Source organism: Bemisia tabaci, chromosome 10 (genome assembly GCF_918797505.1).
Source record: "Bemisia tabaci chromosome 10, PGI_BMITA_v3".
Classification (NCBI taxonomy): Eukaryota; Metazoa; Arthropoda; class Insecta; order Hemiptera; family Aleyrodidae; genus Bemisia; species Bemisia tabaci.
In genome coordinates this window covers 23,402,825-23,423,506 of record NC_092802.1, presented here as the reverse complement: position 1 = coordinate 23,423,506, position 20,682 = coordinate 23,402,825, and the positions used below count along the sequence as shown (strand labels likewise).

The 20,682-nt window shown below is 40.4% G+C and overlaps 2 protein-coding genes across 12 annotated transcripts in view; one reads left to right on the top strand and one right to left on the bottom strand.

Moving 5' to 3' along the window:
- CASK (peripheral plasma membrane protein CASK) overlaps positions 1–20,682 on the top strand; it is an 832,536-nt gene that overhangs the window by 253,929 nt on the left and 557,925 nt on the right. The window lies entirely within an intron of this gene.
- On the bottom strand, positions 5,284–15,438 carry LOC140225667 (uncharacterized). The gene is made up of 4 exons (XM_072305280.1): positions 15,360–15,438; positions 12,734–14,062; positions 9,473–9,613; positions 5,284–7,329 (listed from the first exon to the last, which is right to left on the bottom strand). The coding sequence occupies exons 1-4, from the start codon at positions 15,436–15,438 to the stop codon at positions 6,665–6,667; spliced, it is 2,214 nt and encodes a 737-aa protein (XP_072161381.1). The 3' UTR covers positions 5,284–6,664.

Genomic DNA, 20,682 nt, shown 5'->3' with positions numbered 1-20,682 from the left:
ACATATATTCAAGAGACCCCAAGAGCACAATTGGACCAAGTTTAACAGAAAGGAACCAAGCCACATGAGCTATTGCCATTTTTAACTGGGCAATTCAATTGTGTACGAGAAAATTTTTGAGTGGACTAATTGAAACATTTTTAGGGAATTTGCTTCAAACTATTGAGAATTTTCACTGAAATTTGCACAAAAATCCGCACAACCGTTTTCATGTAAAAAATTAAATTGCTCAATTGAATTTGGCAATAGCTGATGTGGCTTGGTTCCTTTCTGTTCAACGCGGTCCAATTGCATTGGATTTTATAGATCCCGGACTTTAGTTCATTTTGTCCGAACCGGGGACATTATTAATTCCTGCTCGATATGACGTTGCCCCTCTGACATAAGGGCGTATCTGGATTTTCACGTGAACCCTGTTGTCCATATAACTCCACGTTTTCTAGGGCTCATGTCAGAATCGAGGTACGCCCTTACGTCAGAGGAGCGACGACGAGTCGAACACGGACCTGGGAGCCGCGGGCTCTTCAGATTCCCGATCCGCGCTCGCCCTCGCTTCCGTGCTTTGCGATACATCGATTGGTATGCCATCTAAACCCATGAAAAAGGATCGATAAACAGGGTGTTCCTTAATAATCGATTCTTTACCATAGCTTCAAATGGGGAAGTATCGATAATTGATCGTTCACTCCTCGCCACTGCTTTCCGTTTCCCGTGCTTTGCGATACATCGATTGATATGCCATCTAAACCCATGAAAAAGGATCGATAAACAGGGTGTTCCTTAATAATCGATTCTTTACCATAGGTTCAAATGGGGAAGTATCGAAACTCGATCGTTCACACCTCGCCACTGCTCTCAGTCTCCCCGCCGCGACCGTTTATTTCCCTCCGCTGATTTTTATACTCGGTTAGTTTGTCTCTTATTTATCGTCTCCCACACTGTTAAAAATCGTTGATTCCGTCCGACGGAAAATCCGGAGTGAGAATGAACACGAGAGTGCGGTTCAGCGCGTAGGTGCTGAGACGGGGTCGCATTTGTAGGCAAAGCACTCCGCACCGGAGCTGCAGTAGGGCCCGGAGTCACGCGCACCTCTATCCCTCGCACTCTAGCGCTATACACTGTCTCTTCTCCCCTTTAAACCTACCACTCCCAGAATGAAAATGAAATATTTACAGAGAAAAAAATAAATAAAATAATAGAATAGTGGAAATAATAGAATAGTAGAAATGATGGAATAACAGAGACAATAGAGGAGAAATAAAATAAAGTAAATCAAATATATGACAAAATGAAGTCAAAGACTAAACTAAAGTAAATAACTAGAGGGAGCAAGGGGACGAAGAAAAAAATAAAATAAGGGAAAAAACCAAATGATGTTAAAGACTAGAATAAATTTAAAAAGTAAACTGAAGTCAAAAAATTATGATGAAGTATTAAACAAAATCACAGTAAATATAAAACAAAGTAAAGGAATAAGAATAAATAATTAAAGAAAAAAAATGAAGTGCTTGAAATAATAAAATAGAGTGAAGAAAAAAATAGAGTCAGCAAGGAAATAAAACAAAGTAAAACGATAAAATAAAGTTAAAAAATATAGGAAGGTAAAAAGTAAAATAAAAACACGGACAGATCCAGGCAGTTTGAAAATATCCTAGTGGCCCGTTCAAATCGACGTTAAGTACCCTTTTTGCGTCCCATGCTTGCATTGTTCGGTGTAGCTCAATCGATAGGGTCTTCGGTTAGTGTTAGGTAGGTCCCGGGTTCAATCCCCAAGGTAGGTAGTAAATTTCTAATCTTCAGAATTGATTAAATTGGGTTCCAATGGTCTCATTATTTTTATTTTTCATGGTTTCAAAAGTTATTTCCACAATTAACCCTTTTCCACCATCCCCTAGCTGCGAAACCCTAAATTTGCGGCTCCCGCGAATCCGTCCGGCGTCGGCGTGATTTCTCTGTACGGCACCCAAAATCCATCCGGCCAATTCTCCGTCGGAGTGACTCCTCGGTCCGGCGAAGTGAGGGTCCGTTCTTACTCGCGCTTGTGCTGAGTCTCACTCCGTTTTATAACAGTGCAGCACCCCCTTCCTCCCTTCCGCCTCGCCGTCCTCCACTCCGCACAGTGGATCAAGTCAAAGAGAGAGGTCGGACTTGACTTTTTTGACGAAAACTGCAAATTTAGATGTTTATTTCGTCACATTTTACATTGTGAGGGTTGATTTTCGCAGAAAAGTTTACGAGGAAACCAATGAAACCACTTTTAGAACCGTGAAGTTTTATATAAACGGAGTTATAAGCTTTTAAAGTTTCCAAATTTTGTCCGACCTCTCCTATTGACTCGATCTGCTGTGCGCCGTGTGTCCCTTTCGAGTCGACGCGACGACGCGGGACCCTGATTGAAAAGCGGACGTGAAACCTCACGTGCGAAGGAAAAACCCCGTATGAGCCTTTGCAGAAGTGTCACGATGTTTTGCCTACAGGACTCTTGACCTACACACAGGGCCGGATTTACCTACTTGCCGCCCATGGGCCGCCTGTATTGTGCCGCCCCCTTCTCAGTCGTTTTGAGACATCAATAAAAAACCATCAAGTGAACGTGCCGGAGGGAAAGGGGTGCATAAGACGCGTTTACTCGTGTTGGACACATTGTTTGCGAAAGCCCTATCAACACTACTAGCAAAAGTTCACGGAACTTTGCGCAAAAATTAAGTTCCGTAAACCTATCTCTGTGTGGACAATGCCTTGCATTTATAAGAAATAAACGGAAACATTGTGAAAGAACAAACATTAATGGGAGTAAATGATTTCAACTTCCGCTTCCGCACCACGCTGACTGCACTGTATTTGGCGCAATGCGTGAAGTATTCATGCAGTCTTGTAGGCGCTATGCGTTTCACGCCGACCGCTGCTGACGGCACTGTGTTCGACGTAATGCAATGCGTGAAGTATTCACGCAGTTTTGTAGGTGCTACTAGGTATGTGTTACATGCCGACCGCCACGCCGAGGGCTTCTTTTTATCTCAAGTCCTCGTCATCATTGCTCTCTGCGCCGCGCCACGCTGTCTCTTGTATCTCCGAAAGACGACGAAAGACGAAAAACGACACACAAAGACGAAACATTTCGTCGGAGGAAAAATGGATCGATCTGGAATGGAGCTCTGCTTGCAATAACGGCAGTAATGCAAAAGTTACTTTCAAAGATTCAACGGTGGGTAACATCCATCGATGGCTGTTAAACGTCGCGTAAATAGTTTGTCAAAGTGAGGCTTTTCCGCGGATAAAGATCCTTCCCTGGTCTGTTGGAGACAGGTAGGGACTCTTATTTCCTGGTCTATAACGTTCAATCCTTGAAACTTCCATTTTGTTCCGTGTTCCGAAAAGTTTGGAGCGATTTGTCCGACTGACAAGCCTTTGCTTTTTTGCGATAGTCCCTTAATGTTGAGTTTACTGATGAGTAACTCTACGGAATAGTTCGTGGGTCTCCGAAAGAAAGTTGGATGGTCTCAACTACAATCGGCTTGAATGCACCGGGCGTCGTCTGATTTCCACTGTTTTTTTTTAACGAATAACTTTCTTGAGATTTTGTGAGTTATTTCTAATACGTGGGGGACCCAATAAAAACCCCGGAATTTTGCTGTAATTTGGTAACAGTAGAAAATATCCGGGTTCTACCGCTAGGAGGTGAAATTTTATGAATATTCTGAATATTTCTGTATTACATTCAAGTGATATCTACTAGGTAATTAAATGATCTTGGACCATCTTCACGCCCAAAAATGCGATTTTTGTTCATATTTTCATCGGTTCTAGCCGATGGCGATGGTGTTTTAGAGCCGTACAAGTTATTTTTGCGTGCAATCGGAGGAAAATTAATGAAATTATTTGTTTGAAATGCCCAATAGCTTCCTGGTGAAAATGAAATTCGTGATCAAGAATGTTGCATTTTTTCAATTATGTGGTTTAGCCTGGGAAACGACGAAATAAATCATAAAGTAAATGGTATCTACTTGGTAATAATTTTTGCACCGAACGGGAAGCTGAATTTTACGTATTTCTGGTAAACGGAACCATGTGCATCAAGACATGAGCTCTGAGACCCATAAGATTATATGTCTAACAGGGCTCACATCATAATGCACTTTGTTAGTTCCTTTTGGCAGGAATACGTCCAATTTTCGTCAGGTTTAGGAACTTTGAGCTTCCTGAGCTAATATTTTGTTTTCCTGAAGGCTCTCTTAAATTATCTAATCGGATGAAGGAAGTGGATGCGCCTTCATGTTTAGGAACTGCAACGCGCACAGTCCAGGAGCGTGAATAGCTGTATGTATCAAGGCGTTTTTTTTAGATCGAGGATTGAGGTCCTCTACCGAGCAAGACACTAGTATTGAAAGCGTTGCCAAAAATGAGCTTAATTGGATTTTATGTCGCAAACGTATCCCTCTTGTTTCTTTTTGAGGTAAGCAGCATCATGCCTCTGAGGCAGGAGTATGAAAGGAGAGTGAAAAATACAAATAAAATAGTCGAGAAGTAATACTTTACTCGCAAGAAGAACTATAAAATTAATTCTGTAAATGAAAATAAATACGTGAATAAAAAACTATAAACTATAAATTATAATTAAATGGATAATAATATTAATAATAATATTAATAATAATTATAATTAATGGAAAATAATAACGTTGTTTTTAAACCGGACCAGAATTTATAGTTCCAAATTGCAAAATGCTGTCCAAATGATCTTACGAACCGGTAAATATTAATCTACTTGTAAGTTAAACAACTGATTATCCGTAAAATTTAACCATGAGACCAGCTTCAAAAATAATTCAACACAACTAATGACGTCATACGCCGATTTCTTCACATTTCCTATTCCTTTTCATTTTTTAAATATTTTATTTATTGTATTTTTAAAGGAAGATACAATTGTTCTTTTTCGTAATCTTCGGAAATATTTTTTTTACTTTAACTAGGCTACGGGACCCTTGCCCCACGAAAAATGTGTGATATACTCGTGGGCTTGCGTCACAGAATGCCTCACAACGTAACAACTCTCCCACAGACATTGCTGACTATAATAATTGCTCAAAATGTAATTACCTCCGATACGTTACCTAGGTAACTAAGTGTAAAGATCATAAGTTACATGATTTTCTGGAGCCCAATCTTTTTGTCTCTTCTGAAAACTAATTTATGTCTGGTAATTCAGTTTAAATTATTTTCAATTGTAATTAATCATGTTTTAATTAATTTCTGATGATTTTTGCATTGTTTGTTTCAGGTGAGTTTCACGTCGTTTTTGCTGTCAGCAAAAATTACAGCCATATGTATATGTAACACGCTGTCTCACATGTGTGTAAGCGCTCTTTTTCATCTCTTTTTTTTAAATCGATTTTAATTTTCACGCATTTTTCCGATGACATCAATGTAGAATGTGCAGATGTCTGAAATATGGTGAATTTCATGTTTAAGATGGCAAAATAAAGAAAAGTTCAAGATAAAACTACTGAGAGAATTGAGCACAAGGAATTCCTTGGTTTCTAAATTGGACAAATATTAGCGGCAATAGGTATGATAAAATAGCCTAGTCTGCTAAAATACTTATATTTAAATGGAAAATGCCGCTAGATGAAGTCACAAGCCGGCTTATTTTCTAAATTTAAAATCCATGTTTCTAAAATTTTTCATTTCAGAAACAAATTTTGAAAAATACTGAAAACTTATCTAATTGAGCACTCTCGAACAGAGCAATAACATTTTTTCATGCAAACTCTCCAATGCGAGGATGGTTTTTTATGACACTTGAAAAGAGTCTTTGTCAAAGGGCTTTTTTATTTTTAAAACCTGCTCGGTTTATTCACGCTCAAAAAAGGTATACTTGTGAATAACTCGTTGAGGAGTTGAATTCCAAAGTTTTCGTCATGCGAATTATTTTCTACGTCGATTTTTGAAGAGAAAACATTTCCGAAATTTTCATAGAGCACGTAATGTCGGAATAGGAATGGAGAAACTGGCGCCACTGTTAAGCATTTTCCAGTCACCGAATTTGATGTCTCCTGAGCGGTACCGGGCCATTATTTCGGTACATAATCGATTATTTTCGGCTCGGATCTCGTCGACTAGAACCAAAAACATAAACTTAACAAAAACTCATTGTTTTTATTTTCTCGGCCATCATGTAGTCTGCAGGTTTCTATTTGGAATTTTAATATTTTATTTTTATTCTTCCGACTGAAAATGGCTCAGTTATGGGCCGAGACGTCTCGGCTTTGTCATATGTAATTTTTAGCCTTGTTTCCCGTTTCTCCGATGTTTCTTCTCCGATGTTTTTGATATCACTATTGTCATACGTGCTGCTGTTTTAGAAACTTTGACCTTTGTTGACTAGAACATGACCCCAGCTTTCTTCACTACATTACGACTCTACGCGTGGGGCTTGGAGGACAAGGCGCATAAGTGCAGTTTCAGAAGAAATTTATATATTAATTATTTCAATTAAAACTAGTCTCAATGCATATTCTGTGACAAATTCGCTCCCGAATTCCAATTTTCAAGCATCAAAAAATCGGTTCGAAGTTTTTCCCCACCATATGGATCCTGTAATTTCGAAACCTCAAACGTGTATTTCTCGAAACGGTAAAAACTGCCCTGTATATGACAATTTTTCAAGTTGTGACCTTGTTTTTAGGCCCCTTGCTCATATTTTGAAGTAAATTTCGCAACGAGGCGCTAGGATCCCGATCAGACTGTCTGTAGAACTGCATTTGTTCGCCAGGATCCCGATCGGACTGTCTGTAGAACTGCATTTGTTTCCAATAGTCGACATCACCCACTCCCACTTCCTCCGCTCCGAGGGTGTCCCTGACATGCTCCTCATATTGAGCAGCCGGCATCTCCTCGTACGAAGTAGGGATATCCCATTTTTTGAAAAGATCCCGGACGTTCCGTGCAAATTCGTCCGTGGTCAAATGCCGCAGACCCTTACCTACAAATTCCCCGCGTAACCACTCTAAAGTCGGAGTGCTTGACGAGTTCTCACTTTTGAGCCTTGAGAATTTGTCAGCGTCGATCTGGAACCGGTTCAACAATTCGATGAAAGTGGGGTCCGTATTGCAGTCGCAACCGAAGGGCCCAGGCGGATTGTCGTTGGTCTCTCCGTTGGTCAAAGGGACGAGTTCTCCGCAAGCGAAGAAGTCGAGGGGCGTCACGCGCTGGAGCATTGCCGCCATCCCGTTCCCGCGTCTCGGGGGCAAGCCGGGCCGGTAAGCGTAACCCCATGTCTTATCGCACAATTGTTGACACTTCTGAATTGCGATCAGCATTTCCGATACTGAAACAGACCGCAAAGGGCCAAACATCTTTCGATGCAGTATTACTGTTTCTAGCTGTGTAAGAAGTCAAAACTGCATTAAGAAAATAATGATCCTTGCGTTGTTTGTGAAATTAGCCAAACACGGTAGTTTTTCATTGTAATATGCAGTCCAATGGACACTAGACAAGGTACGAATTTTAGCATTCTGATACAAGTTTCTTAACCGAAATATAACGTAAAACACCATACGCACAATGAAAATTACCGAAATTACCTCCTTACGAAGATATTTAACGATTCCTGATGCGTGAATTCAAACCACCCGCTCATTAAAACTCAATGCTCTACGTGATTCACATCGCGCGCTAAATGTTTATCATGACAGTTTCTGCAATGTAAAAATCTTCAACTTTAATCTTGACACTTTGGCTCAGCTGTAGCAAATTGCCTATCGTTTCAACATCACATGGTGGGAAATGAACATTGCTCAATTAAGAAGCTCGCTGAAACCGTTGGAGTGCGCGATTTGACTCACGTAGAGCTTTGAGTTTCTTGTGAGCGGGCAGTACAAATTCCTCGTAACCAATGTGAAATAAAAACGTTAATATCTTCGTTAGGAGGTGGTTTCAGTAATTTCCGTTGTGTGAATCGTGTTTTACGTGAAATTCTGGTTCAGAAACATGTATCAGATTGCTTTAATTCGTACCTTGTCTAGTGGTCCATTTCCCGTGATTTTAATTATAATCGTTCGTAAAATAATTGTTAATTTTTCAGAGAATCTGTGCGTATCTTTAAAAAAATATTGATCGAAATTGAAGCATTAAATGTGGTTTGCAACTTTGTAATCGAGGTAAGTAAGCTCCATTTCGCGTGGAATGAACCATCGATATTTGAGTTCGTTTACGGCAGGCGTAACATACAACTATTTGACCACGGGTGTACGCATGTTGCAGCTCCGCCGGATTGAAGGCGTTTCAAACTGCGAAGATGTCTTGACTCTTCACCGCCCTGCCGACTCTGGCGAGCGGGACGAACGCTAAAATCGCCGCGACACTTAGACAGCGCGTCATTATTTATGACTCCCTTCTAATTTGCTTGTGATCAGAGAGTCTCTGAGGTAATGAAATGGGTCAGTTGCGCTGGTCACAGAATCGTGTTTTGATGCATGATTCTTCGATGCAAGATTCGTTCAGATAGCAACTTTCTTTTTTCAATGTTAACCGGGATATCGCCCTTTGAAAAGTCGGGTTTTTAACGCCATCCTCCGCGCCAGTGACAACCTTGGTTTCTTCCACCTTGTTATCATACCAGTCGGTGTGACGCACATTTGCACTGGTAACTCAACGTACCTCGGATGAAAGCGAGGTGGAATAAACCAAGGGTGTCTCTGCCGCGGTTGATGACGTCATAAACCGAATTTTTCAAACCGCCGATATCTCGGTTAATATTGAACGTATATAGTGGATGTTTGGTCATACCTTATTATTTTTAGCTCATCTATGGGAATCAAGCATCAAAACACGATTCTGGGACCGGCGCGACTGATCCATTGAAAACTAGCGGAAAATCTCTTGTTTTCCTTTATTCCTTTTGACTTTTTCGATTTAAGGTCGGTTAAGGAAGTTGCGGCCAGAAAAGAGCGAGAAAACGCGTTTTTCCGTCCATTTTAAACGTTCGCACGCGCTCTAGTGACTTAAATTTAAGTCCTAGCTTAACATTTTTTTTTCTTCTGAAATTTACTTGGCTACAACTTTGCCAATAACTAATTTTCCGCGCCAACAATTATTAAGCTGTTTATTAATGGAAAAGTGCGTAAAAGCGAGATTTTCGGCAGTTTTCCGACTTTTCCGGAAACACACGAGGCGAATTCAGTGGGAAGCATCGAATTCGAACTCAGCGGCAAGAAGTACATCAGAATCATCTTTAACCTCTTTTGACCTCTTTCTTGCATTCTTAAGCCCCTTTTGCGATCTATTGGCACTATCAGAGAAGCCCTCAGCCGTTTTCAATGCAGGCGCGTTGTGAGCGTTCACTGTATTGTTAATATTCCCAAATATTGTTTAAAAAAATGGGGGAAAATTCCTATGAATTCCCTGCTTTCTCTAGATTTCAGAAATGCAGGAATTCAACATTGCTAACAAGCTCATTCTATCCAACTTACCAGGATATTGCTCTTCGCTCTTAACTTCGGTCTCCTTTGCTCTCGCAGCTTGAGCCTTCTTATGTTCATAGTTGTGCTTGGCATCACCGAAGGCAATAAGAAGTTTGTAGAAGTCCTTTCTGTTAGGAGGATCCGTTTGGGCTATTGTTCATGTAAGGAAAAGAAAAGAAATTTAAAAAAAAAAAAAAAAAAATAAGAAAATTGAACTATTAACACGGACCAAATATGATTACATTTCCGTAATCCTGAAAATGTTGGGTGAGCGACCAGTACGTGAGCGTGAGGACTCGTACACCGCCGAGTGAAGGAACTAGGAGCGCGACGCGCTATGAAAAGTCGAGAGGGAACTAGCTCGCTGACGAAGCACCGCGCCGCACAGAGGAGATGCCGCAGTGCTGCCGTGATAGCGAAGAGAGCCGTAAGTGGAAAATTTTCGAAATCAAGTTTTCTTCAAAATTCGTCTAAACTCTTTTAGATGAAATTACTGAGACAGCTAAAACAGCAAAATTCATCCTAATTTAATGAAAACGAGATGTATGAGAAAGCCGTAAGTGCACAAAAAATGACACAGTTTTTTTCAAGACAGCCGCAGGTGCATGAGAGCCGATGAAAACAGTGCTTTCCAGTAAAGTGCCGCCCTCCTCTGCCAATTTCTAACCTGAAAATGTGTTTGTTGTGCGTCCAAAACGCAACCACGAAAGCATGCAGAAGATAGCACTTACGGCTGTCTTGCCTAACAATAACCTAACACGAAACTGAATTTTACCTTTTTCATGTACTTTAAAATAAAATCGGTCGAGTTTTAATCCCCCAAATGTCGGCCTCCTATGGTGTAGTGGTTGTAGCGCTTGCTCTATACTCGGGAGGTCCCGGGTTCGATTCCCGGCCAGGCGACCCGAGTTTGATGGTCTCAAACAATGGTTTTCTGGGGCTGGTTCCAGGGACGGAGGGGGGACGGGACTTAAAGCGTGGGATTAGCCCTTGTGGGCTATTTGAAGTAGTGAAAAAAAAAAGAAAAGATTTCTAGGAGTCTTCCGGACGAATAGTGGCAATTAGACAAAGAACAGAGGCTTCTTTCAATAAAATGTTCCACTCAGAAGCTTCTGAGCCCGTTTTCTCAGAACTTCATTTTTGCACTTACAGCTCTCTTCGCTATCACGGCAGAGTGGCCATCATCGCGAAGAATCTGTGTTCTCGCGAGAAACGAAGGGGGTGCCTGACACGCAGCGAAGCGCCGCGAAAACCCTAGATCGCGGTAGAGTCCCTTTATACCCAGAGTTAAGACAACTCGATTATCAGCTGACTGGCAGCCGGCCTTGGCTGGCCATGGAGGCCGAAACGAGTGCACCTAAACGAACGATATTGAGGGATAAGGATCAGGAATCCTGCGATGTCTGTCACACAAAAACAACAACATCAACAAATTGATCAATTAAAACGAAAATTAGATTGGTTTGTGAATAATTTCTTAATCTATTTTCATTTTAGACCGATGGAAATAACAATTTACTCTTGATAAACCACAATTAGGTAATATTTTCATTATTCTTGTTCACATTCGAGGTACCGCCATCTTGGTGCACTCGTTTCGGCCTCCATGAGCGAGAACCAATCAGAATTGGATTTTTTTTTAGGCCACTTTCAGCCCAACCAAAAGTGAGTTGTCTTAACTCTGGGTATAAAGGGACTCTAGATCGCGGTGGACAGCACCGCTAGAAGGGTTATAGGACTTTTGGTCCAATTTTTTTTTGTCCACAAATTTTTTCGTCCAATTTATTTTGTCCACGACTTTTTGTCCTTGAAATCTGGTCCAAGTTAAATTCGTCCTGGTAAATAGTTAGTCCTACGCATTTGTTCGTCCAGTGGTATTAGGTCACATTTCTGTGGTCCAGTAAGGTAAAAAAGTTATGTCCAAAACTCACGTCCAATGAGGCCGTTTCAGCTACTTCCTTTCAGCTTTCAGCTACTTTCAGTCATCGTCTGAGTCTTCTTCGTCCGAGTCCGGTGGATCTGCGCGTGGCGTGTGAATCAATTGGCGTTAAGATCAATTTATTTCGTAGCTATGGAAACCCTTAAATTTAATCCCAACATCGAAAGAAAAAACATCGAAGAGGTTATTTTAAAATTTTCGTTTAAAATTCAATGACGGTATATATTTTTGTTTTGAAATTTTATTAGTGTGGGTGACATTTGTTGATATACCATCCCCAAATCGAAAGAAGAAACATCAAAGAGGTGATTTTAAAATTTTCGTTCAAAATTCAATGACTGTATATATTTTTGTTTTGAAATTTTATTAGGATGTGTGACGTTTGTTGATATACTGAAATGGCTCCAACAGTGATACAGAGTAAACGCGACAAGCCCCTCCTTGTCAATGAAGGGTTTGTGTACCATCACCATTCGTACAATAAAGATAGGACGAGAAAGTACTGGAGGTGTGAGAGGAGGCAAACATGCAATGCGAGATGCGTCACTAATACGAACATGGAAGAACTAGTTGTTTATAAGTGCGATATCTCAACTCATTTGCATCTCCCGGATCATGCTGCAGTGGAGGCATGCCACGCGCAGATCCACCGGACTCGGACGAAGAAGACTCAGACGATGACTGAAAGTAGCTGAAAGCTTAGAAGTACTCTGAACCGCCGCGTGCAGCGCAGAGGGATGTCATAAATCAGGTTGCAGTCGTCTTTTTGCAACATATTGATGTGTTTAAATCAATTTTGCCACGCAAGAATGGCGTTATGTCTCCTCGTCCACGGACCCACGCCCACGCCTTATGCCAATATTTTCCGTATGCATGGATGAGCCTGAATCAGTGGCTCTTTATCGTCAAATAAAGTCCGTTTTGACTTGAAGTCGCTAGAGTTGAATGTATATTTGCAGTTTTTGCTCTCCAGAGTTGAACAAAAAAAGATCCAGAATTCGCTCGCGTTACTAAATAATTGTAACATAGTACACAAAAATAGCCCAAATAATTTAACTATAACACACAAGACAATGCATGGGTAACCAAGGCCAAAACAGGAAAAAAAAAATCTGGAACGTATCGGGGTAGTGTCAACCACCTCTGCGACCAAGAAACCAAAATAAATATAAAAAATCATAAAAATCAAAAGACTCTTTAAACCCCCATTTGTGATAACGAGAGAAGAAGAAATGTGTTAGCACCAGTCCAGGTTTTTATTTCTGTTTTAGCCTTGGTCACCCAATGTCCTGTTTGTTAATAATAATGTTAACTATAATGCCAATACTCACAAAAGAGGGCCATCAATTTTCCGTGCAATTCATCATAAAGCCGTTTTTCTGGGCTTTCACACTCTTCTCTCCTCTTTCCAGGGTCGGTAAGAGGTCCCCAGAATGGGCGATTATTCTGAGGAGGGTCAGATGGCCTTTTGGGAGATATTTTGCCCTTGGGATCTTGTTCAACATTTTGGATGGGATTATGAGGCCTCACCGGTAACCATCTAGGACGAAATTTTTCGGGGGCCTGAATAGGGGGCTGCTTATCACGCGGAGGACTGTTTTGTGGTGTGGAAGCAGGTGGAGGTGGAGGGTAGAGAGTATGTTTATTCCTGCGCGGAGATACGGACGAAGCTTTTTGGCGAGAAGGAGATGCAGACGAAGAAGTCCTCGGAGAGGAAGTCGGAAATCCCTGAAGAGAAGCTTTAGGCAGGGACCTGCTGAGAGCGGAAGACAGATCCGCCTCCAAAGACGAGGACCACCGAGTCCCGTCGGTTGGAGTCTGCGAAGGAGGTCCAGGCGGGGTCCTTGGAGGAGACCTCGCGGAGTGCTTATTTGAAGGAGATGTGGACGGAGTCTCGGAAGAAGATTTCGTTTGGGTTTCGAAAGAAGGCTTTACTGGAGACTCGGATGGAGACTCTCCGGGTGAAGCCGCGAGTTCGGCAGCCGTGGAAGAGGACCTTGGAGAAGGCTTCGAAGGATATGTTTTGGTAGGAGATCTGGAACGAGTCTTGGGAGGAGATTTTGTTGGTGATCGCGTTCGAGATTTAGATGGAGATGTTTTGGTAGGAGATCTGGAACGAGTCTTGGGAGGAGATTTTGTAGGTGACTGCGTTTGAGATTTAGATGGAGATGTTTTGGTAGGAGATCTGGAACTAGTCTTGGGAGGAGATTTTGTTGGTGACTGCGTTCGAGATTTAGATGGAGATTGTCTGGGTGATGCCTCAGGTTTAGGAGTTTGAGAGGGAGCGTACCTGAATTCGGGTGGTGTCAAGCAATAAGGTGTAGGGATTGGGTCCTCTTGGGTGTGACCACGGGAGGGTGTGCGCGAAACCTTGGGTGAAGACTCGTGAGGAGATTTGGGTGAAGAGGGTGAAGTTTTCTTTGCTGGAGGAGATGAAAGAATCTTGGAGCTATCGTGGGAGGTATTATATGGTGAAGAGGATTTGGATAGATCTGTGAAAGGTGGACTCAACGGAGGACTTTCGTCGATCGATAGATCTCTCCCGACTGAAACAGAAACAATACAATATCCGATCTTAATGAATAGAAGTGGGTCACACAGTAAGAAAAAATAAGCAAAATTTTGAGTTAAATGGGAAGTAAAAAAATAAGTACTACAAGCTGTCGGTCAATTTTCATGTTAGTTTTCCCTATGTCAAATCGACCAAATCTTCGTGTTGAAGTGACCAAATCTTCGTGTTGAAAATCCAAGGGACATAAAGGGTCATAATAGATTCCTTTGTTCTCGGCATTAATTAAAAAATTGTTACCAGCACTCTAAACGGTCTCCACGTTTAATTATCACGATGAGAAAATACAACTACGTTCCTGCCACGGAGAGGCTTTAAAGATAACCCGAGTGGAATAGGGATAGCATCTAGATCTACCGGCCGCCTCACGGCGTATTCCAATGAGCCCGCTATAGCATAGAGCGCTCAATAATTGGACTGCATTTTGCAGTTTGGACCTGTAAATTCTGGCTCATCTGAAAAAAACACTTATGTGCATAGGGAAACTAATGGCACATACGTTGTTTTTAAACCGGGCCGGAATTTATAAGTCCCAACTACAAAAAAATGCAGTCCAATTAGATCCGTTCAAATGGTCTGCATTTTGCAATTTGGACCTATAAATTCTGGCTCATCTGAAAAAACAATTATGTGCATAGGGAAACTAATGGCACATACGTTGTTTTTAAACCGGGCCGGAATTTATAAGTCCCAACTACAAAAAAATGCAGTCCAATTAGATCCGTTCAAAAATGTCAAGTTTGCGTGTAAATTTTGAAGGGTTAATCCGCAAGCGATCTTCGTATAGAGACGAAATCCACCCCAACGATGCACTGCTACACAGTTTGTGTCTTTGAACAACGAATATTAATTATCGTATTTCACTAATTAATTTCAGAACCTGATCCATAAAATATAGCAGCATTAATACCGGCAATGAATAGTATGACATCGGGTTTGTGAAAAATTACGATGAAATTGAGGAGTAAGAATATCCCCCATTGACTCACTGTGTAAGACATAAGAGGGAGGTGTGAAAATATCTTGATTCATTCCCTGAACCTAGCATCATTTTCTCTTGCCTTACACGATAATTGAATCGTGCGTATGTAGTTCAAAATGTCATCGCGTGTTTTGTTATTTTTTTTTGTTTTTTTTTTTTATCGACTTGACTGATCTCATGTATCGCAAATGTAATGTTTATACAGTCGTAACTTTTAACAGAGGAGACGCATTTAAATCATATTATCACTTCTTCGAAGGAAGGATACATCCAATAGTCAAATTTTTGAAGAAAAAGTATTGTTAAAAAGGAATTGTTTGTTGCCGAGTAATACGATTCAATTTATTGTCATCTTTAAAAAAATACATATAATCTAACAGTAATTTTGAAAAGTTTGGCATCTTACCTGTCCTAGATCTAGAGGCATAACTAGAATCATCCCCCTTTCCAGGGCTGGCCTTAGAGCCAGGCTTGAAAGAACCCATCCAGGAGGAACCTGAATAAAATAGATCAGTTTCAGCGAAATCAGCATAGATGAGTTTTTATGGTATTAAAATTATCAGTGATTACTGCACGAAGGTTGTAATAATGATCTCATATGTAAGTATCTTAACTGTCACGGAAGTGTTGGTGTTAAAATTAAAACGCTACTTCTGCGGTACTTCATTTTGTAATTAGGGACCACAATAATTTATGGTTTATCCTCAAAAGTACTTGGCTGCTAAGGAATAATAACGGAATATGTGCCGTTTCTAAAACGAGTCAGAAATCGGTGGAGTCGGTATGGAGTGTAGCCAAGTGCTAGAAATAGTGTAACATTTTCTTCAAAAAACCCCTTACATTTTATTAATAAACTTTGACCGAAGCTTTTCGAAGCAAGCGCTTCATCGTCAGGGTCACAAAGTATAAATCACAAAGCCCCCTAGTTATTAAAAGACATTGACCAGAATCTCAGTAGATGTATCCATTCTCGCAAGTTCGCCGACTGTTTTCCTCCAGTGTTTATCGATTCTTGGTGAAGCAGGCCACCGCACCTAGGAATCGAATGTTTTACATATCGACGGTGTAAGTCGGCAATCACATAACTCGTTTGTGGTGTCTGAAAATCTCCGCCTCTAAGTTATTTTTTTTTAAAGGAGAACAAATTGACATCATTCACTGAAGTTTTTGCTGAATTTTCTTCGCACAGAGAAGAAAAATCACGGCAATTATAAAGAATTGCGGATGAGTAATTTTCCATTTAAAAAATAAAGTATGACAAAAAATCTGCGACGTCGCAAACCGAGTTATGTGATTGCCGACTTACACCGTCGATATGTGTTAAGGCCTGGATACACGCTCAAATTTCCGACAATTTCCGATCAAAATTATGACCAAAATGGCGGTCGAAAGTTATATAAATTGTTATCTAAAATTAATTAAAGCAGCGTCTTGATTGAAAAAAGCATGAAATAAGCACGGTTGTGTGGAAATCAGATGACGGGTGAGACCCACAGTTCCATCATCTATCAGCAAAGTTTTGCAGGCCGCAAAAAATCGATGGTAGATGGTGCGCACCAGTCACCAATTTAATCGGAAATTGATGGAAATTTGAACGTGTATCCAGGCCTTTTATGGAGGAATAACAGTGTTGCCAACTTGCAAGAATTTCCGTCGATCGCAGAGTGAATCTGCGTACTTTTCTGGTTACAGAAAGTATCTAGGCGTAAGGACGTGCAGAAAAACATTCCATAGATATTAATTTCTATTCTTAAGTATTGTATTGTCTTATTTTTTTGGATCCGACACATCTCAAATACTTAATAAGGCCTAATAACCTAAGGCCATAAGGCCTAATAAGACCTATGCCCTTAAACAAGACTCTATATCGATTCCAATAGAAGGAACTGATTTTTGATGAACCTCCGGTATATCATGCATTCATATGCATTATTTGCGTGATAAGAGAGTCCACGCCTGATAAGTTCACGCCTTTTTATAGAGCAATAAAGCTGACCGAAGATCTTCTGCTCCTATTTTACAATAAACATTGAAAATAAGTACAATAATCAAGATGGCACATCCTCTACCTTACCCTAAAAATGGGTAAACTTGTGCTTGACGTGGAGCGTGGATCCAAGTCGAAACTATGCGCCCATTAAAAAGACATTGAACTGCATTAAAAAAGTACCTACCTCTTGAAAATGGCTTGGTCACAGCTTTCTGGAAGGTCCCCATTTTTTTAAAACTTTTTGATAAATCTGAAAGAATCATTAAGAGATTAGTGTATAAAATTTTCAAAATAACCAGTGTTGTCAAAACTGCATCAAATCTTGCAATCGACGCCAGGGGTGCAGAATGTTTCCACGTTTTCATGCGCCCGCCGGCCAGCTTTCCACATTTTCCTCATCAATTTTCCACAGTTTCCCACGAAATTTCACATCAATTAAAAAAATGAGGACCTGTTTTTTCCCCCTTTTTCATTAAATATTTTTCCATCTATTTTTCTCTTCAACTCCTTTGTGCATTGAATACAATTTCATTTATAACTGCGGTTTAAAATCAACAAAATTAGATGTATGTGTTACTCAATTTAGATGTGTTAAGTAATTTCCAATGCATAATTTCATTCCAGGGTTGCAAATTTTACCCAATTTATTCTTCCTCTTTCCTTACAAAAAAACTCGTGCAACTTGAGTCCAAAATTTTTCCGATTTTTGCACGAGATCTGAAGAACAACCAGTAAATTTTTTTATTAGATATGTCCAAGTTTTTCCTGGTAAATATGCTATTTGCCAGGGAAAATTTGGTAACATTCAAATGTAGTTACGCTCTCTTATGGGGAGAACGATGACATGAGCTGTGATCTTTCAGTGCGTTTTCCTCGCAATGCCTCGTACTATAGAGTATACGTCAAAGAATCTTACTCATTTTCATTAATCGTAGTGCCTTTCAAATGAATTTTTAAATAATCATGGAGAACCTGCTGTGGATGAAAATACTCTTTCATTACCTGTCATTAATTTTGAGATATAGTTTTGTTTTTGCGGGGGCCGTGTAGATCCTCCATAAGTATCCATGGAAGTATCTCTGGATACTTTAGGGGTAGCGTTGGCGGTAGACCATCCGAATCTTCCCATGAAACTGTTTCTGAAGCTGAAATCTATCGTTACAAATACATTGCATTTGAGAGAATGGAATCAACGCGATTACATTGTGGTAAAAATCGTGATTCTTTATCAAGATTTTTGATTATTTAGGTAAGATTATCTTGCTTTATTGTATCTGGGCAAACATGCTTGCCGTGGTGGCGACTAAGACAAACTCGAAATCGATTCGATCGATAGAATCGATTTCGAAATTTGAACGAGCTTGTGACAAACGACGCAGATTTCCTGCTAAGGAATGGATTTCAGACTTTTGTGTGTGTGATTTTCGGGCAAATTTGTAAATTGGAAGTCTTCATTTGGCTGTAATTTTTGTGTGCAATAGATCCATTCAAAGTGTATAGAAACCACAGGTCATTGATTCATGCGATCTCATCCCATATGTCTGTGGTTTAAGTGAGTGCAGTTTCAGTGTAGTTTCGTTTAGTGACTCGTTCATGTTTGATACATTCTTTTTTTAAGTATCTTAGAATCGCTTCTTTTCTTTTTCTTTGTTTTTTGAACCATAATAATTTTTTCTGTTTTTATGAGAAATCAATTATTTTTTATGTATTAATATTTCAATAGCAATAAAAATAGACAGGAAAAGGTGGGGACGAGGCTGAAAAAATACGCAACAGTTACTAACCACGGGACGTTTCGACCGGTCTCCCGGTCATTATCAACCGCCAAAAGGAATTAAAAAAAAAGAAAGAAAAAGCCAAAAACAATGTTACCGGTCCCTGGTCATGGCGGCCAGAAGACAAGGTTTTTCCAAACAAGCCTCCCTGAAAAACCTGTGAACTTTAATTGATATTTCGCCCACACGAGGGCAGCAGGTGACGGTCAACAAAAAAAACCAAGAAGAAAAATCTAACATGAATATCGACGGTGAACCAAACCACGTATCTCGGTTTGCGACGTCGCAGACTTCCTGTCATACTTTATTTTTTAAATGAAAAACTACTCAACGTCCAGTCTTGAAAATTTCTGTGATTTATTCTCCTCCTGCGGAGAAAATTCTGTGAAAATTTCAAGGAATGATATTGATTTGGTCTACTACAAAAAAATAAAATGTGAGCGTAGATTTTTAAACACCGCAAACGAGATACGTGGTTTGGTAGTTTCACCGTCGATATGTTGGAAAAGCGTGCCGAATAACTGAAATGTTGGACTCATACGTGCTATTTTCACGTCTTTGCTATTTGTATCACTTGGTACTTTTTGCTGAATTTGGGAGGAAATATTGATTCATGAACGTTGAATGTAAAATAATTTTAAAGATTCCGTCCAATTATCTCGCTATAAAGCTGATATGCGGCATTTACGCACGACCGCGATTTGGGCGAACTGCCGTCCATCGACATCGCGTTACGTTAATCTCTTCGGATTTCGAACTGCAACTTCTCTCCTATTCGGCCGATTTTCACAAATGAGGTCTCTTCATTTGTATTTTAACGGAGAGTAAGAAAACACTCGCTAAATAGACGGAAAACAATTTTTGTGAAAATTTGGTGGATTCTGGCGTCACGGTGAATGGTTAATCGGGCGTGGAAGATAAGGTTCGATGGCGGCGAGGCGACCGCGACACACTGAAAAAAAATTCTCGGCGTTTTTACCAGGGTCCGTTGGTACCTTTACCATCTCACTTTTTTGGCGCGTATACGTAGTATACCGCCTTTGCGATCGTTTCGAGCCCCCACTCGATACAATAACCGAGTCCCTTAGTTCCTTACCGAAAAGTTACTACCGCGAACTTCTGAGATTTTCCAAAGCGTGTGAAAAGTTTATTTATCCGTCAATAATTATGATTTAAAGTTGTTTCTCATTCTGGGGCTCCCTAGTTTATGTGCAGTGAATACCAAGAGTCTACGTTACTTGGTATTTTTAAAAAAAGCCTAAGAGTACGACGCGCTGATTTAAAATATGCATATATAAGCAGAAACAAGCGAACTGATTCGAGGATGGCTGACCAGGCCGGCACTCTAGGAATGAGAATTTTACTCCTCCGTTTCGTTCATAACGTTGCTTTGACAGATCTCCACACCACTGTTAGGCTTTTCAAAAGTTGGTACCTTTCCTCTGATAGCGAAGGCCACCCAGGATAGACGTAAGTGCAATCTGTGATGAGCCTCAAAACTCATCAGACCATGTGCTAACCATAACACATACAGAAATCAGTTTGCTTTTACAGAAAACCACTTACCCTTCTCCTCCCCGCACACCGGACCTGTGTCCCGACGGCGAGGCAGTGTCTTTTGTCCTCCCGAGCGACCCGACCCGGACCCTCACCCTTGATTTTACGCTTGATTAACCATTTCACCGTCACGCTAGGATTCGTCCAATTTTCAAAAAAAATTGTTTCGCGTGTACTTAGCAATTTTTCCTTACTCTCCGTTAAAAGACGAATTAAAAGAGGTCTCATTCATAAAAATCGGCCGAAAAGAAGAGAAGTTACAGTATTCGAAATCCGAAGAAATCAACGAAACTTCTCCAGACAAAAAATAAAATGAAGGGAAAAAAGAAATGTATAAATTACAATTAAATATAATTGACCTCAGAATTTGACAAGCAATTCAATTATATAACGGAGAAAAAATTGGG